The sequence below is a fragment of the Astyanax mexicanus genome, chromosome 7 (genome assembly GCF_023375975.1).
Source record: "Astyanax mexicanus isolate ESR-SI-001 chromosome 7, AstMex3_surface, whole genome shotgun sequence".
NCBI lineage: Eukaryota > Metazoa > Chordata > Actinopteri > Characiformes > Acestrorhamphidae > Astyanax > Astyanax mexicanus.
The window spans coordinates 2,420,009-2,437,088 of record NC_064414.1 but is presented as its reverse complement, the minus strand read 5'-3'; the positions used below and the strand labels follow the sequence as shown (position 1 = coordinate 2,437,088).

Genomic DNA, 17,080 nt, shown 5'->3' with positions numbered 1-17,080 from the left:
TTTTATTTGTGCTCATCAGTTGATTTATCATGACTTGCCTTGTTTAAAATGTAAGGGCTTCAGAATTCTTCCAGTGTGGAGCTATTTTAAGCTTGTTGGTAATGTAAAAATACAGATTTCTTTTCATTGGCAACGCTATGCCCCATCTTACTAGCATTGTAAGCCTTTTGGGAGCATCGGCTGTATTTTGAAATGCTGGGGTGGAACAGGAGAGGGCTCTTCAACAAACGTTTGTACCCGTTATCATGTTGTACTACAACCCAACACACTATCATGCTGTATTTGAGCTGTGTTAAGAATAAAATATTATTCAGAGCAAATCCAGCTAATTGACCACTAATAAAGATCTGATAATGACTGCCTGAATTGTACAGGATGATTTGTAGACTAACTCCATTTTTAAATGTATAATTCTGCTGCTTTGCTCTTTTTTTCCAGTCTTACGTTCTCGTGTGACGGGCACCACCTCTACACGGCTAACAGCGAGGGCACGGTGATCGCCTGGTGTCGGCGGGACCAGCAGCGGATGAAGCTGCCCATGTTCTACTCGTTCCTCAGCAGCTACGCTGCGGGCTGACGCCCTGCGGCCCGCCTGCCCTTGTCCTGACTCAGTCCTTCACTGGACAGAAGGATTCCTCCCGCCTCCAGGAAGTCGAGGGGCGTGCATGCACCAGACCCTGCCCCCTGGCAAAGAAGCCACACCCCTTCAAGGCATGAGACCACATCCTTCAGAGAGCACGCTGTGTGCTAAAGCTAATGCACTATGAGAAAAGTATTATTTATATAAATAAAATTATACAGAATGCAGGAGGAGTGATGGGGTATCCACGTTTGACTGAGATGATGAAGGCCTTTTACCACTGCTTTTGTTCTTTTCTTCATTTCTCACCTCTTTTTTTTAATCACACTTCATTTCTGATTTGTTTTGTTTTTGTTTCGTGTGGTTGTTGTCATGTCGTTATAACGTTTCGTGTTTTCATTATTTTGCTCGTGTTTGAATCTGAAAGCTGCTACTGATTCTGAATTCTGAAAGAGTCATTCTCGTCTCAGTGGCTCCCGTGTTCCCGCTCAGCCTGAGAAGTTCCAAAAAATACATACTGAAGCCAAAATTTGTCTGAATTTGTTGCAAAAAATATATAAACACTAAAGCAATGTTCTCTTAAACTGCAACGACAGCCTGTGCTTTAACAGGCTAACTTCAGGCATCTTTGGCGAGTCTCTTTATTTAAGTTTAAAGCTTTGAAGATGTTGATGTAGAGCTCAATATCTGCTGTGCACTGCGCACTGGATCCCTCTAACAGCTGCATCCAGCTGCATGCATTTGTGCACGTACAAAACACAAATCAGTGCGCGTGAGTACGGCCATGCATGTGATTATTGTGCAGTGCCTGGGTCGCTCATCTTCACGTTATGTTTTATTAGCTTTTCCTCCCTGTTAAATGATGCACAAAATATATAGTAAATTCTCTTGAGAGAATGAGAGCTAAACGCAGAGCTACCCACCCATTTCTTTCTCTTAACAACAGAACCCAAACCGTTCCCAATCGCATCGCATACGCCACACTCATTTTATGTGGTACACATTTAGTTGTGAAAATACAACCCATTTAGTTCTGGAACAGAAAGTGATGAAGGGTTGTGTAATACCAGGTGCACTTGCATCAATATCCACTGTTTATTTCTAATATCATTCCAAATTTCGGCACCTTTTTCTCATTTTCTCCCTGCAAGTTGTAGAATAATAGTGGCTACTGGAATCACACTCAAAAACAGACCAGTTCTGAGCACTGAGCATGTATTATTATACATATTTGAGAATATTCATATATATATATATTTCCACACATTTATTTATACTACATGCTGCATACTCAAACACTAGTCAGTATTAGTTATTGGTGCGCATCTGGGCCGCATCCTCAGTGTTTGTATGAGCCAGCCATTTCAGTTTTATTTAGTTTTATTGATCACCACAGTATAGATTTCGCTCGCAATTTCTTAATGCGCATTCAAGAACATTCCAGGACTACATCAGGTGCGTCAGACGCTAAAATGGTGTGTATTAAACACATGTGAACCTGAGAGAGCTGTAAGAGGGCCTGTCATCTGCTTCTTTATATTTTATACTGGTTTGGTTTAAAGGGGTATTCATTAAAAATATTTTTATAAAAAGGAGGCGTAACTAAAGGCCACTCAAAATTACAGGACTTTTTTTTCCCCCAAACAATTCAGAAAACTGACGACCATCATCATTGAGCGTTACAGCGCCTCTCATTACAGAGAGATTGAAAGTTAGAAAGTGCTGGAGGTTTGTAATTCTGTAGTTTTGTAATGGTGCATTTCAGTATGGTAATGAAGTGTATGCCTCAGGAAGTTCACCACTGTCCTGCACTAATATCAACATGGACGTATTGCATAAAATGTCTTTCAGAAGCAAAAAAAATACATATAACCCCAAATTTAAACTTTCCAAACCTTCAATACCCTCCAGAAAGAGCGCAGTGAGGTTTGACCAAAGCTGGTGTGTTTTTATATCCTGGCAGGGAGCGTTTCGATTGATGACCAACGATGGTCCGTGTTGAAGCGTATTAATGTTCGTCTTACAGTCACGGGCAGATCGTACAAAGGGAAAGTTGTGTGTCCTTTGTTTTGAGTTTCACTACAGTGTGTATTTGTTTAGTTTTTGTTTTGTCGTATTTGTTTTCCCTCATTACATCACTGTTTAGAAAGCCTACCTATGCCTTCATTGTGTTCACTTTACAGTACATTAATAGTAGAGAAGCTGTTAGTGATGATGACAGTGACCTAAGGGTCTTTACGTTTATTTTTTCTTTTGTTTTTTGGGGGAAGGAGTGGTTTTCCACTTCTCCTCATGTGTCACTCATGTGTTTTCTGTTCACTGTGTTATTTGTACAGCATCAGATACCTGAACTATGAAAGAATCTGATTTTTACCGATGTTGTGAACGTGTTGTCAAGAAGTGCAGGCAGACGTGTCCTGCGATGTCGGGCGAACATGTGAAAAGTGAGCGTAAAGTCAGCAAAAACTTACAAAAGGGGTTGTATTTCTGTTTGTTCAGTTAAATGTTGTAATTTCAGGTGTTTTGTTAACCAGTTCAGTCTTGGATTTCCTGGGAAGGTGTACGTCTTGCCATTTCCCTTCCAATGTCATGTTTTTTTCTAAAGAGAGACCTGAATGAGATGTTTCTTATATTTTGTATCTATGAATGGATAAAATGATCAGTACAGTATATATAAATATATATAAATATGAATATATGTATTTAAGAACCTTTGCTCATGTGTGGCGTGATTTCTCTTGCATTTTCTGATGGTTTCTTATATGTAGGGCCCCATTAAATTCCAGATTTATCAGTTCAGAAAGATGGCTCATAAAATTTAATTCTCTTTCGGCTTCACCACATTTGTGCCCCAGTACACTCAAGTAATCACACCATACTAAATCCCTTGTGCATCAATAATCACACTGTATTAAGTCATCATCCAGTGCAGAAGTCAATGCATTGTAATTATCCTCCAGCTTATATCCCATGATACTCATCCCCCCGTGTAGCAGTCATCACACAATACTCATCCTCCGCTGTAGCAGTCATCAAACAATACTCTGTCTCCCATGTAGCAGTCATCACACAATACTTATCCTCTCGTGTAGCAGTCATCACACAATACTCGTCCTCCCGTGTAGCAGTCATCACACAATACTCATCCTCAAGCACACAAGTGTTCTATCTCATCATGAAAAGAACCACTTATCACAGCATCCTTATCTTCCACTGGTCCAGTCATCACAACCTCTTCATCTTCCTGTTTACCTAACAGCATCACACCATACTCATCCTCAAATGCAGCATATTGTCTTCCACATTTTGAGTGTTTTCTTGTTATCTGACCTATTAAAAGTTAAATAAAGGTATCAATGTAAACAGCTTGGGTTCACTGATGAAAAGACCACATTTCTGATATATAATATTAATACGTGGGCCACACCCACTTTCATAATTCTAAGAGCGAGTCTATGCGTATGGAGTAGACAAGCAATCACTAAACCACTAAAACTTTGCAGTGTACTTATAGTACCCTCTGCGTGCGATCTCCTCCACCAGTGTCTCGGTCATCCCCACTCCACACTTCACGCTCTCCACTTCTCCAGGATCCTCCAGAACCGAGCCGAGCTCCCCACCAGTGCCTCCACGCCTTCCAGACGAGAGCGGAGCAGCCTGATGCTGAAGAAGACGGATCTGCTGGGAAACCCGGTGACGTCAGCGGTGACGACAGACGGAGCAGGGGAAGCCTCTCCAGGCTGCTCTGCGATACAGGCGCGTGAAGCAGCTGTGCGCGTGACCCAATACCACCCCCCCCCCCTTTTATTATCACTCTTTTATTTATCCTTTATTCATTCCCAGCACAAGAAGGAGGAAAAGGGAAAAGGGGAGGTGGAGGAAGATGGGGAGAAAGAGGGGAGGAGGAAAAGGTAGAGGTGCCTCACTCATCTCACACTCTCCTCTTCCTCCTCCCCTTTTCCTCACCTTCCTCCTCCTCCCCCTCTTCGTTCTCCTGCCCTCATCTCCTCCAGTTTTTTGTCCTCCCCTCTTTTTCCTCCTCTTCATCTTCATCTTTCCCTTTTTACTTCCTCCCCTATTACTCTTACTCCTCTTCTTTTTTCTCCTCCTTCTTCCATCATCCTCCCCCTTGCTCTTCCTCCTCCTCCAGCCCTCTTACTCTACCTCCTCCTCTCCCATTACTCTACTGCCTCCTCCTCTTCCTCATCCCCCACTTACTCTACCTCCTCCTCCAACTCTCTTCCTCTACCTCCTCCTTCTCTTCTTCCTGTACCTCTTCCTCTCCCTTTTCTCTACCTTCTCCTCCCCTCTTCGTTCTCCTGCCCTCTGCCTCTATATTATACTCCCCAATTTTTTTCCTTCCCATCATCTATTCCCTTCCCTTTTCTCCTTCTCCCCTCCTACTCTTATTCCTCTTTATTTTGTCATCCTTCTCCCATCTTCCCCCTTCCTCTACCTCCTCCTCCCCTCTTCTTGTACCTCATCCTTTCCCATTACTCTATTTCTCCTTAACTCTTACCTCCCCCTTACTCTACCTCCTCTTACTCTTCCTCCTCCTACCCCTACTCCTCCTCCTACCCCCCCCCCCTTCCTCCTCTTCCTACCCTCCCCCTCATCTTCCTCCTCCTCCTCTTCCTCCCTTCCTCCAGTGTTCTCCTGCTCTCGCTGCTGTGCTGTGGAGCCCCGGGGCTGAGCCCACTTCTTCTTTAAAGGCGCATCTGGACCATCCGGCCACCACCTCCCGCTCCTCCCGCTCCCTCCGCCGCCGCTCCCGCTGCTGCTGCTCTCCTGCGTCACACCGCGAGGTTCCCTCACTCACATCTGGCGGAGAGAAAGATAGGGAGAGAGAGAGACAGCTCAGCTAGAGAGAGAGAGACAGACTCCAGGCTGATTAGCTATAGCTGCCATCGACAGACAGACACATCACCGGAGAGAAAGCCCAGCAGCGTCTCCACGGTGTGAAGCAGAACCGCGGACCGACCGCCGGCTCCCCCCTCCTCCTCCTCCTCCGCCTCCTGCTGCTCCCGATCCGCGCGGGTTGGTCTCTGAGCCGAACCGAGCCAAGCAGCGCCGCTGTGGGTTCTGTCTGTTTTCGCTCCCGTTCCTCTCCTCAATCTCCATCAGCTCGCTTTCCTTTCCGAGCCCAGTTTGACGGAATTTGACGGAACCGCTCGCAGGGTGGAGTCGACCCGGTTCTGTCGGTGCTGCTGAGGAGAGACGCTCATCACTGGCGCGCTGCAGGTAAACGAACAGGCACGAGCCGCCATCCGCAGATTTACCATTTCTGACCGAAAGCAGAGGCAGCAGGATGAGGGGAAAGTGGGAGAATTAAGCGTCCAGGGTAAATATAAACGTCTGGAAATGTTTGAGGTGGAATTGCAGAATTAAAATGCTTTGGAAATATTTTTTTAATTAAAAAAACATCTGGTTATTGGGAATTTAAGAATTTCTTAGTAAGAAATGAAAAAAAAAAACTACCATCAGAAATCTTAAAGCTCACAGCTAATTATAACCTGGGTAACTGGGTTAGCTGGTTTAGGTAAACGTTAGATAACCAACGTTATAACAGGAGGGTGTGAGGGAGGGAGGCCACATAACTAACGTTAGTTAGCTTAGCTAGCCTGTTAGATAGATATATAGATAGATAGATAGCCTGAATACAGCTTTAGCATGAATGCTGTATACCTTCAGCTCATTTATTAACTAGCTAACCTGGGTTAAATTTATTTAGCTATTTAAAATGATATTAGCTATAGGTTAATTTAATAGTAGTAAAATGTACAGATAAAGCTAAGCTAAACTAAAATAATCTCCCTGAACGGTTTTATCCACCTGCACGCGCCACACACACACACACACACACACATCATTGGTTGGGTTATGATGCTAGAGCTAATTGGGTGGTAGCTGTAGCTCGCTGGTTGGTCACACGAGTCCGAACCGAACCGAGGCTGAGCACGACCCACATCCCCCGTGTCTCAGAACATCAGAACGGGCCGCACGCGCTCCACAATCCCGGGTCGTGCTCAGCCTCGACCCGGGGTTGGGGCTGCTGAGGCTGAACGTGCGGAGGAGCGGCGCGTGTGTGCGCGCGCGCGCCCCATTTTGCCTGGCACCGGGATTCCCCGCCACCGACCGGGATGAGCGGAGCTGCGGAATCCGGGGCTGCCGGCCAGGGATTAATAATTAAGGGAGCGACTATTTGACTATTTGTTTGCAGCAGTTTTTAGGTTCAACTGTGCTATAGGCGAGGGAGGATGTTTCTGTGTACTTTGGTACAAGGACACATCACAATATGCAAATCAATCAGTCAGTCAACCAATCAATATTACCACCCCTATGCTGACGACATCCATTTGCATCATCTGCATCTGATATCTAACTATCAGAGGCACACTGCTGCTGCTGCAGCTCAGCCAATTAGCTTAGCTCTCCCTCCTGTCCCGCCCCTAAACCCATACATCATCCAGTGCCCCTCCCAAACTACTTACCTCCTTACCCTAATGACTGGGAACATCTAGCTATATAGCTATAATTACCTATGTAGACCTAGATTTATATATTAGTGTGGTAGTTAAGTTTAGTGTCAAGCCTTGTTTTTTCTGTGAACTCAAGAATAAATATGTAATCATATGGGTAAATAAGTTTAAAAAAATTTAAGATGGCTATTACATTCAAACATCTAAAACTAATATTTAGGTGTAAGTAAGAAAAAGGGAGATTCAAGTTGTGAAAAAACTGAAATGCAGTTTTAAGAATGTAAAATGCCAATATTGTTACCACAAACCGATGATTAAAGATTGTAAATATCTGTGGTGCCCTGAGAGAGCCCTGAGTAGATGGCGCTCTTTCCCCTCACCACTCCTAGGCTGATGCGGATCAGCACTAGGCGTCTGTGAGCTGATGTATCAGAACCGAGTCGCTGCGCTTTTCTCTGAACTTACTTGCAATGCTGCATCAGTGCATTCTAAAATTGGGAAAAAATGGGATGCTGCGATTGGAAAGAGGCAGGATCTGACATCACATGTATCTGAGGAGGCATGTACTCGTTTTCATCCTCCTGGTGCCGGAGCATTGCAGATTGGCTCAGATAGAATCACCCAATAAATGTGAATAATTGTTGATTTGCGGATTCTCAATGATCTAAACGTCATCGTTCTCTCTTTGGTTCTCTCTCTTTAGCTATACAGGGTGCAGTCATGAAGGACGGCATGGCCAACAACAGCACTGCCAGTATTTCCCAGGCTCGGAAAGCTGTGGAGCAACTGAAAATGGAAGCCTGTATGGACAGAATAAAGGTGAGTTCTGTTATAGAAACACAGTATTTGAATCACAATTCTAAAAATTGATTAACTTTACTCACTTAGGAACCAATTTTCCTTCACTTTACCCACTTCACTCACCCAAAACCGGCTCAGTTGGGTTTAATTTATTTTTTTTATAAATTAACTGCTGTTCTGTTGTTTGATGTTTGAAGCTCCTCCTCCAATGGTGCTAATGTCCAATAACATTTTACCTCTGCTACTCCTGTTCCTCATTTGTATTGTTCAGTTCCAACTCCTTATCAACTACAGCCGGTAGAATTCATAACACTGCATAATGTACATTATAATGTATTTATCACCTCTGCAGTGATGCGTTCACTCAGAGGAAGGTGGATTGTGGGTAATTCTGTGGCTGTTTTCTCACTTTTCTCTGACTGGACTATGATCCTGTTGCAGATGGTGAACGTAACACTGAATGTTATGAAATATCACCTTATGCTTTCTCTTTTTTTGCTGTGTACTTTGTGTCCCAGCACAGCTTGTTCGTGTCTGTGTATTTTACACATCAGAAAATATCTTCAGTATTATGCTGTTTTTCTTGTTTTTGTGCTTTTATTATTTTAAATGTTATCAGATCGTTTTAAAAACAGTATCATATTTTAAAATAGTTTAGTTTATGTAAATATTGGTATCAGACAAGAGTTAATTGAGTGCTGTGTTTAAAGTGTTGTGTTTTAACTCCGGCCACTAGATTCCACTGTTCTGATTGTATAGAAAGTATAAATTTTATAGAGATAAAATTGTATAAAGATTTTATAAAGGTGTTTTTTTATGAAAAAAATGGAGGAGCTACTGAACATTATGTCATGTGACCAAGAATGCTTAAAAACTCACTGGTCCTCATGTTTTTTCAATTGCAGTCCGGCAGCAATAGTTTTATCGCTGAGTAGAAGTGTAAAATATTTTCACAGACGTCCCCCTGAGAAATAGGGCTTGAGTTTTTTTCCTGATAAAAAATGTGAGTTTTACGAAAACCTTACCACGTATCACTCCAAAAAGCATAAGCAACGTAATTCAGTTCTGTTTCCACATCAAAAGCATGGGAGGAGTAGCATTTAAAAAAACACAAATATAGTAATAATAATAATAATAATAATAATAGAAACAAATAAACAGTTATAATATCCCCAGCTGGGATGAAAGAGGCGTTTCAGGGCGTCTCCTGATGGCAGTAAGCATGCTGTGTCTCGGGCGATGGTATCAGCTGATCTCTGTGCTGTGTCTCACGTGTCCCCTGACCGTGGGTACCGCCTGGGCCTGTGGTCAGCACTGTACTGCGTCCTGGAGCACAGCCATGCAGCCCACTGCTCCACTCAGCACTAAACACTCATCCTTATTCCTCTGGGGAACAGAAGAACCCTGTGTTTAGCTTTCATTTACATTTCACATTCGCTTTCTCTCCAGAGCAACTGGCCAAGCTGAGAGCATACGGGTTTAAGATCCATTTGTATTATTATACGTATTATTCAGTTAATAAACTTTACAACTGCAAGAAATGCAGGTAGATTTTACATTATAGACATTCATACCCATTAAACTTTTTCACATTTTATCACCTTACAACCACAGACTGTGCGGATGCTTTTCTTCAGCAGAGATAGAGTTAGTTCAAAGCTGTTCAAAGTTAATAGGAAGATGGATGGAGATACAGTTGGAGGCTGTAAAAGACTTGGGACCGAGAGTCACCTTCCGACAAGACGATGACCCTAAACATACAGTCAGAGCTGCAGTGGAGCTATAATGATTTAGATCAGAGAATATTCATGTGTTAGAATGATCAAGTCAAAGTCCTAAAAAGACCTAAATCCTATTGATCTTCTGTGGAGAGACATGAAAACTTCTGTTTACAGACGCTCTCCACCCAACCTGACTGTTTTATAAAGAAGAATGGGGTAAAAAACGTTCAAAAGTCTCTAGATGATCAAAGCTAATAGAGACAAACAACCCCAAAAGACTTGCAGCTCTAATTGCAGCGAAAGGTGGTTTTACTAAGTATTGATATAGAGGGCCACTTCACGATTATGTGCTACTTTGTGTTGGTCTATCACTTGTGAAAAAGTTTAAGGGGTATACATTTAAAAGTATTTATTTCAGATGTTTTTTTTTCTTCTAATTTTCTTGAAAGCTGTCTTTAGCTGGGCTGTTGGTTTTAGTTAGTTTTGTTTGTTATTGGTGTTTCCAGGCAGGAAGATCAGCAGATCAGAGGATGTGACAGGGCTCCTCCCTCCAGGGTAAATGATGGAGGGAGGAGAGGAGTGGTAAAGAGAGAGATGGAGAGGCAGTGGACGGCGCCCTCCGCTGATCTTTTAAATCTAATTAGGACGTCCTCTGGAGGAGGGGGTGGTCTCAGTGGCAGGAAGTGCTGGTCTGATTGAAGGATGGCCTCTCTCATTAATTCCTCAATCGCACAGTGCAATGCGATATGTGCTAATTAGCGGGGCTCTCCTTCATCAGGGCGTTATATGTGCTGTAATTACTGACTCAGTACCCGCCAGGGCACCAGGCGCCCGTTGCCAGCGCTCTTCTCCTCAAATAACTCAACTGTAGGGTTTTTGTGTATTTTTGTTGTTTTTTAATGCAGGAAAGACTTTGGTATTTATACAGTCACTAACAAAAATATTTAATTTATTTTACTCCAATCTTGAATATACAGAGTGCATTATTAATATCATGCTGGTTCATTTAGTTGAATTAAATTTCCACATCAAATATGGTGATCCTTATTTTTCCACTGGCTCCTAGAACCATACTGGACATGTTGTCCTCCAGCCACCGTCAGTGTGTAGTCGTTTCCCCATGGACTGCCTTTTCTTAGCTCTACACGTTTGTCTTATGTAATAGTAATAGACTACCTGCTCTCAGTGCTGAAAGCTGAAAACGTGCTGTAAAAAAAGGCCTTTTCTGTAGCGGGGGATGGATTTATGTTGGATGAAGGCAATTTAATCTGAAATTGTTTTAAACACTTGTTTAAAATAGTATTTCTGATTAGTCTATGCTTATTCAGAAGTCGATCTAAAGTAATTTGGGCCATTTTGCTTTATAAAACATCTCCAGTTCAGTCAGGTTTAATGTTTTTTTTTTAGTATGAACAGCCCTCTTTAAATCACGCCACAGATTTTTAGTAATATTCAGGTCTGGGGACTGAGATGATCTGAGATGATCATGCCAGAACGTTGTACTTGTTCCTCTGCATGAATGCTTTAGTAGATTTTGAGCAGTGTTTAGTGTTTAGGGTCGTTGTCATGTTAAAGTATCCAGCCCCTGCGCTTTAACTTCAACGTAACATATGTACATTTCTGAGATATAATCGAATGAACAGCGTGTTTGTCTCTATGGAGACTCTTAAGTGCACTCTGTATACAGAATGTCTGGATGGGTACAATGTAATGCATTCCCTCCCAGTTTGAGTGAGGTGAAAGGGATGATGGGAGATGTAGTCTGTGGATTCAGGCTTCCAGGCCAGAGAACCATCTGGTTTTGAGTGTCGTTTGCCCCCAGAGCCGCCGTTCTCTCTCCCTCACAGCTGCGCCTTTTGCTCATATCTCCACTCTCCCCTGAATGATAATCCACTGGCCCGTACTGCCCAGTGCCCAGCGCCCGCTTCTCCCAGTGATCCATACAGTCTCAGCGTTCAGCGGGAATATCACAGATTAGACTCATTTCATTGAACAGCATGAACTCTTCTACACTGTAAAATCTAACAGCTTTCACGGCTTAAATTAACGAGTAAATCCGATGTTCAGATTATCATCTTAATGTAATATACAGCTCTGGAAAAAATGAAGAGAGCATTTCAGTTTCTGAATCAGTTTCTCTGATTTTGCTATTTATAGGTTTATGTTTGAGTAAAGTGAACATTGTTGTTTTATTCTATAAACTACAGACAACATTTCTCCCAAATTCCAAATAAAAATATTGTCATTTAGAGCATTTATTTACAGAAAATGAGAAATGGCTGAAATAACAAAAAAAGATTCAGAACTTTTAGACATCAAATAATGCAAAGAAAACAAATTCATATTCATAAAGTTTTTCATATAGTTCAGAAATCAATATTTGGTGGAATAACCCTGGTTGGGTTTTAATCACAGTTTTCATGCATCTTGGCATCATGTTCTCCTCCTCCACCAGTCTTACACACTGCTTTTGGATAACTTTATGCTGCTTTACTCCTGGTGCAAAAATCCAAGCAGTTCAGTTTGGTGGTTTGATGGTTTGTGATCATCCATCTTCCTCTTGATTATATTCCAGAGGTTTTCAATTTGGTAAAATTAAAGAAACTATTATTTCTTTTCTAGAGCTGTATATCTGACACTGGTATGAACAGTTCATGCTCCTAAACTGATGCACTGATGCATTAAAGAGCAGAGCTTCACGTGAAGTTTCAGTTTCATCTTCTCCAGCATTACAGGAGAAAACATTAAAAAGTTTGAACATTTTTTTTTTTTTTTTTTTTAATTAGTGAATTATTCTAATTGAACCATTACTTGTTAGAGGTAAGAAACGCTATTATTACCACCACACAAATATGTGTAAAATATTAACATTTCTTATGTTTTATGCCAAAAAAAACAGCCTTAATAACACAGACATTGAAATTTAAACATTTTAAACATTTTATTTCTAAATCAAATTAAAAAGGACAATAAATGTGAATCACAAAACTAATGTCAGACATTTTTTAGACACTTTAAACACTGAATAGGGTCAGATTGACCCCAAAGATAATAGGAGGGTTAAGTACTGTCTTGTCTTTGTCTTTTTTTTTTTTTGCGTTCATATATAAACGTATTTATGACGGAGCCTCGTTCCTCGATGGAGGCTGGAGTGACAGTACATGCTGGTTTGAGACGGCAGGACGTCTCAGGAGAGCCCAGTCAGCACAGAGCTGTGTACATGTCTTACTGATCAGTGATCAGAAACTAAAATAGAACTGGGTGAGTCAGCATAACGCTTCGTTACATCCACCAACAGAAACGGTTCTGCAGCAGAACCGGCTTCATTCTTTTTCTGGTCAGAACCATCAGCTCCCGCCACCAGACTGAGGCTCAATTTACAGATTAATTTAAAGACTGTTCACAGCACATGAGTGTAAGGACTGGGGTTTGTGACTGAAAAACTCATATTTTATGAGATGTGAGTGGTTTTGGACTCTTCCTCACTTTGCGACACTTTAAGGCACTCCGCCTCGCTCTGCCTCCAGTCTCGTTATATCATGTGGGAACACTCTCTGTAGCATAGACTGTGTATAGCTGGACAGAGCATCGTCTCTCAAAAGTGAAGCCACCACAGGTCGGGCGCCCCCTGCTGTTCGGTTGCAGAAAGCCGTGTAACCCCACCCATCCCCATAGGTTTCAATGACAAAACAGACAACTTTCAATCACGTTTTTTCTAATATACTGTAATTCTACCTCCATTATTTAAATGCAGCAGCTAGTGTAACCTCTGCTTATATTGTCAATTTTTTATATCCCCACAGAATTCGTTTTTTAAAACGTTATTCAGCTCTATTCAAAAAAGTGTGGTTATTGTAAAAGGGCTGGTTATGGGCGGGACCAATAACAGACCGTCAGCTCCGCTCTGCTGTGAGGCTCGAGGCAGCCCTCAGGGGCGGGGTTTTTTAAACGAGTAGGCTGTCTCTCCACAGTCTTTCTCCCTCCTCTGGTCTCTACTGCGCAGACTCGGGTATCAGGATCGCCAACATGGCGGAAGATTTTGGCTTCATTTTTTTAGTGAATGAATAGAAACGGCGACACGGCGTCCATCTTTTTTACAGTCTCTGCTCTGTAGCATAAAGAGCTCCCTCTGTTGCCACATGTAGGTAACGCAGTTTGAGTTTGCTAATATTCACAGTGTTATCACGGCTCTTTCGATGTGCTTATTAAGATAAAAAGACAATTTATCTTACAGCCCAAGTTTCCTCCCAAAATGACCTGCTTACGTGATCATATTTAATCTCTTTTTGTTCGGCATGGCAGTGCCAACTGCAACTGCTTCTGCTTCTGCTGTAACTAAAAAACACTTTAGGGCACAGAACGGCTTTCCTGCTGTGACATCACGACCCGTTTAGCCTGAGACCTGAATTACTGAATGATTGATGGGTGTGTTGTGCTGGTTATAGACAGCAGTGTTGTGAATAGAGCTGATGGAGTGTAGTGTGAAGGTCAGAGTATAAAGAGAGAATGGCCTGAGGGACAGATAGCAGTTTACAGTAGAGTCAGTGTAGTACTGGGGGGGTGACAAAACAGCCCCACCCATTTTTTATCTTCTTTTTCACCTCCTAAATGTCTTTCCATCTTCAGTGTCTAATTTCTACAGTTAGTTTTCCATGTGCTAATATGCCAACATTTTTTATTTACCCCCAGAGATCTATAGTTTTTTTTTTAATATTTTATATATATTTATTTTATTTTTTCCCATTTTCTCTCAATTCATGTAGGCCAATTGTCCCAACCATATTTCCCCCATCACTCTAGTGATGCCACAACACAAGGAGCGTGAAGACTAGCACACTCCTCCTCCGACACATGTGATGTCAGACTCTGTCGACTCGGTTCTGATACATGAGCTCACAGACGCAGCCTTGTGCTGATCCACATCACCCTAGGAGTGATGAGGGGAAAGAGAGAGCACCATCTACTGTACCCACCAAGAGAGAGCAAGACCAACTGTGCTCTCTCAGGGCTCCAGCAGCTGATGGCAAGCTGCATGAATGGGATTCGAACCAGCAAACTTGCAGCATTTCAGAATGATCAGCTTTAACAGGCGACCTTTATTAAATGGAGTAGCCGAGTTGTAGTTAAGCTGTCTGACAATTAGCTATTAATTTAATTATTGATCATGTGGTGTTATTGTGCTGTTGGTCGCATGAACAGACACTCTGTATGAAGTTTATTGCAGTGTTTTGGGCAGTCTGATTTTAGTGTGAAGTTAGGGTTCTTTCAGTCTCAAAAACTAGAAACATATAAATGTTCCAAAACAATAGGAGAGATATCTTCTGAAATAATGTGATATTTTTTTAAATAGCCCCTGGGTCTCAGAAGTAGTGTTCAGAGCATCGACAGTCTTCCTGTTGTTTTCAGTTGGGAACAGCTGAGGTCAGTCCTGACACGTTCTGATTGGCTCTTCATAGGGTTGGCAGTCAGAGCACCTGAGGCATCGCTGACACCTGGGTAACACAGATATCTGGGATGTGATACAGATAACTGTTGTGTTAGTAGAGCAAATAACAAAGAACATCACAGGCTATTATATTTTTATTATTATTATTATTGCACATAATTGCCAGTCTGTACTTTATATAATTGATGACAGTCTGCTTTACACAGTACACATTAGTCCTCAGTTTTAGTCGCTGCTTTGTCCTCTAATTTTCATTTATAAATTATTTTGAAGCTGTAAAGTTTTGGTTATAGGTCTTATTTACTGGTGTTTAATTCATTTTGCAGTGGTCTCTAGTACGATTAAATGCCCTTTGTGCTGTTTTTTTGTGCTCCTGTTTAGGATAGTACTATAGTATTTCAGACAATTGCCATCATGTTGGTTAGTGGTTGCTAGGATGTAGCTTGGCGGTATTTGTGGTACATACAAGTATCTGTATGTGTGCCGTTGTAATATTTCAAGAGTGTCAAGTGTTTTTATTAAGTGAGTTCTGCTGTTTTAGCAGTTTCGAGTGTAACAGACAGCTCAGTTCTAGACTTGCAGCATCTCTGTCTCCTGGGTTTTCCATATCTGAGAGAAGAAAAGAGTTTACTTCTCTACCATCATCTATACTCTGAAAATAGAAAATTCCTCATTTAATTTTCTGCTGGACATTTGCTGCTCATAGGCTGTTTTGATACCTTTGTTTCAATAATAATGAAATATTAGTACAAAAAAAACTGTAAGAGCCAAATAAGAGTTAATTAAGTTAAAAACGTTAAAATGTTGAAAATTGTTTATTAGGCATTTATAATGATTGTATTTTATAAAATGCATAATTCAGTAATGTAAAAACTTTAAAGAACATTTCTGCTATTTTATTGGCTTCCGTCAGTACGTGAGTAGCCAGATTGCTGTTAGAGACTTTGGAAGTAACACAGTTTTTTGGTGTCGCTGTTCGGGTTCAGCACTGTCTGTGGGCAGTCCCGAGTTAAGGTGGGCGGGGTCATGAATACTAATTTACAGGTTGATGTAGACACGGCGCTTTTCCTGATCAACTCGTTTTTCTGAATATTTTGTTTAACTTGTTACTGCAGAAAATGGAGGTTGAGGAAAAGTTTTGCTATTCTGATTGCGTTATGAACAGCAGAAAATCTAATCGTGCAAACACTAAATATCTCCTCTTCCTGTGCTGTTCCGCAGGTGTCTAAAGCAGCGGCGGATCTGATGGCCTACTGTGACGCTCATATACGAGAGGACCCGCTGATCGTGCCGGTTCCGGCCTCGGAGAACCCGTTCCGAGAGAAGAAGTTTTTCTGCACCATCCTCTGAGACCGGCCTGGACACCACCTCCGTCCAGAGGATACCGCACCCACGGCTGCCAGTGTTGAGCTTTGGGTTTGAGTGGCGGCCGCGTCTGTTGTTGGGTCAGTTCCCTCCTGATGGCCTGAAATGCAAGGGGGGATTTTCAGAGGGCGGGAGGGGGTTCAGTGCGGGGTTGGGGGGGTTCAGCGTGGGGTTGGGGGGGTTCTGGGGGGTGAAAGAGCTTCTCATGTCTCGTTGAATAGATTTGTTATTGCTTTGTTATTTAGAGTAAAACAGAAAAACCATGTTCACCGCGTGTTTAACAGGACAGGCTAATTCTCTGGAGTGCTCGGATAAGGGGGGAGCGGGGGGGGGGGGGTCGGGATAGGTTTCGAATATCTTTTTTTTTTTTAAATAAATGCAGCATCTTAAATTCCCATACATATTATTATCTTTTTATATCATAAACATAAACATAAACAGTGAATAACTGCAGCCAAATTTCTTTAAAATGTATTTTACCGATCAATGATATTTTTAATGATGCAATCAAATCACAACCAGCGTGGAGTTTAAATGCAACAATGGTGAAAAAGGTTTATATTTCCTCTTTAGCCCTGCTTCAGTGCATCCCTACCTAAAAATTAAACTCATTATTTTTAGCTTTTAGCTACACTATATGGACAAAATTATTCAGATGTACCTTTTAGTCGCTAATTTATAGCATTTG

The 17,080-nt window shown here is 41.9% G+C and overlaps 2 protein-coding genes across 6 annotated transcripts in view; both read left to right on the top strand.

Moving 5' to 3' along the window:
• Positions 1–3,295, top strand: part of lyst (lysosomal trafficking regulator) — a 59,949-nt gene extending 56,654 nt beyond the window's left edge. For all 4 annotated transcript variants that reach the window (XM_022685227.2, XM_007238535.4, XM_015602803.3 and 1 more), the window contains one exon: positions 439–3,295. In XM_022685227.2, coding sequence (XP_022540948.2) covers positions 439–577 — 139 coding nt within the window. In that variant the 3' untranslated portion in view covers positions 578–3,295. The remainder of the gene's footprint in view (positions 1–438) is intronic.
• Positions 3,296–5,267: 1,972 nt separating this feature from the next.
• On the top strand, positions 5,268–16,527 carry LOC103030837 (guanine nucleotide-binding protein G(I)/G(S)/G(O) subunit gamma-4). Of its 2 annotated transcripts, none has more exons than XM_007238529.4 (3): positions 5,268–5,821; positions 7,763–7,878; positions 16,249–16,527. In XM_007238529.4, the coding sequence occupies exons 2-3, from the start codon at positions 7,780–7,782 to the stop codon at positions 16,375–16,377; spliced, it is 228 nt and encodes a 75-aa protein (XP_007238591.1). In that variant the 5' UTR covers positions 5,268–5,821; positions 7,763–7,779; the 3' UTR covers positions 16,378–16,527. The 2 variants fall into 2 exon arrangements, with proteins under 2 accessions (XP_007238591.1, XP_007238592.1); XM_007238530.4 differs by lacking the exon at positions 5,268–5,821 and adding an exon at positions 5,828–5,921.
• Positions 16,528–17,080: the final 553 nt, after the last annotated feature.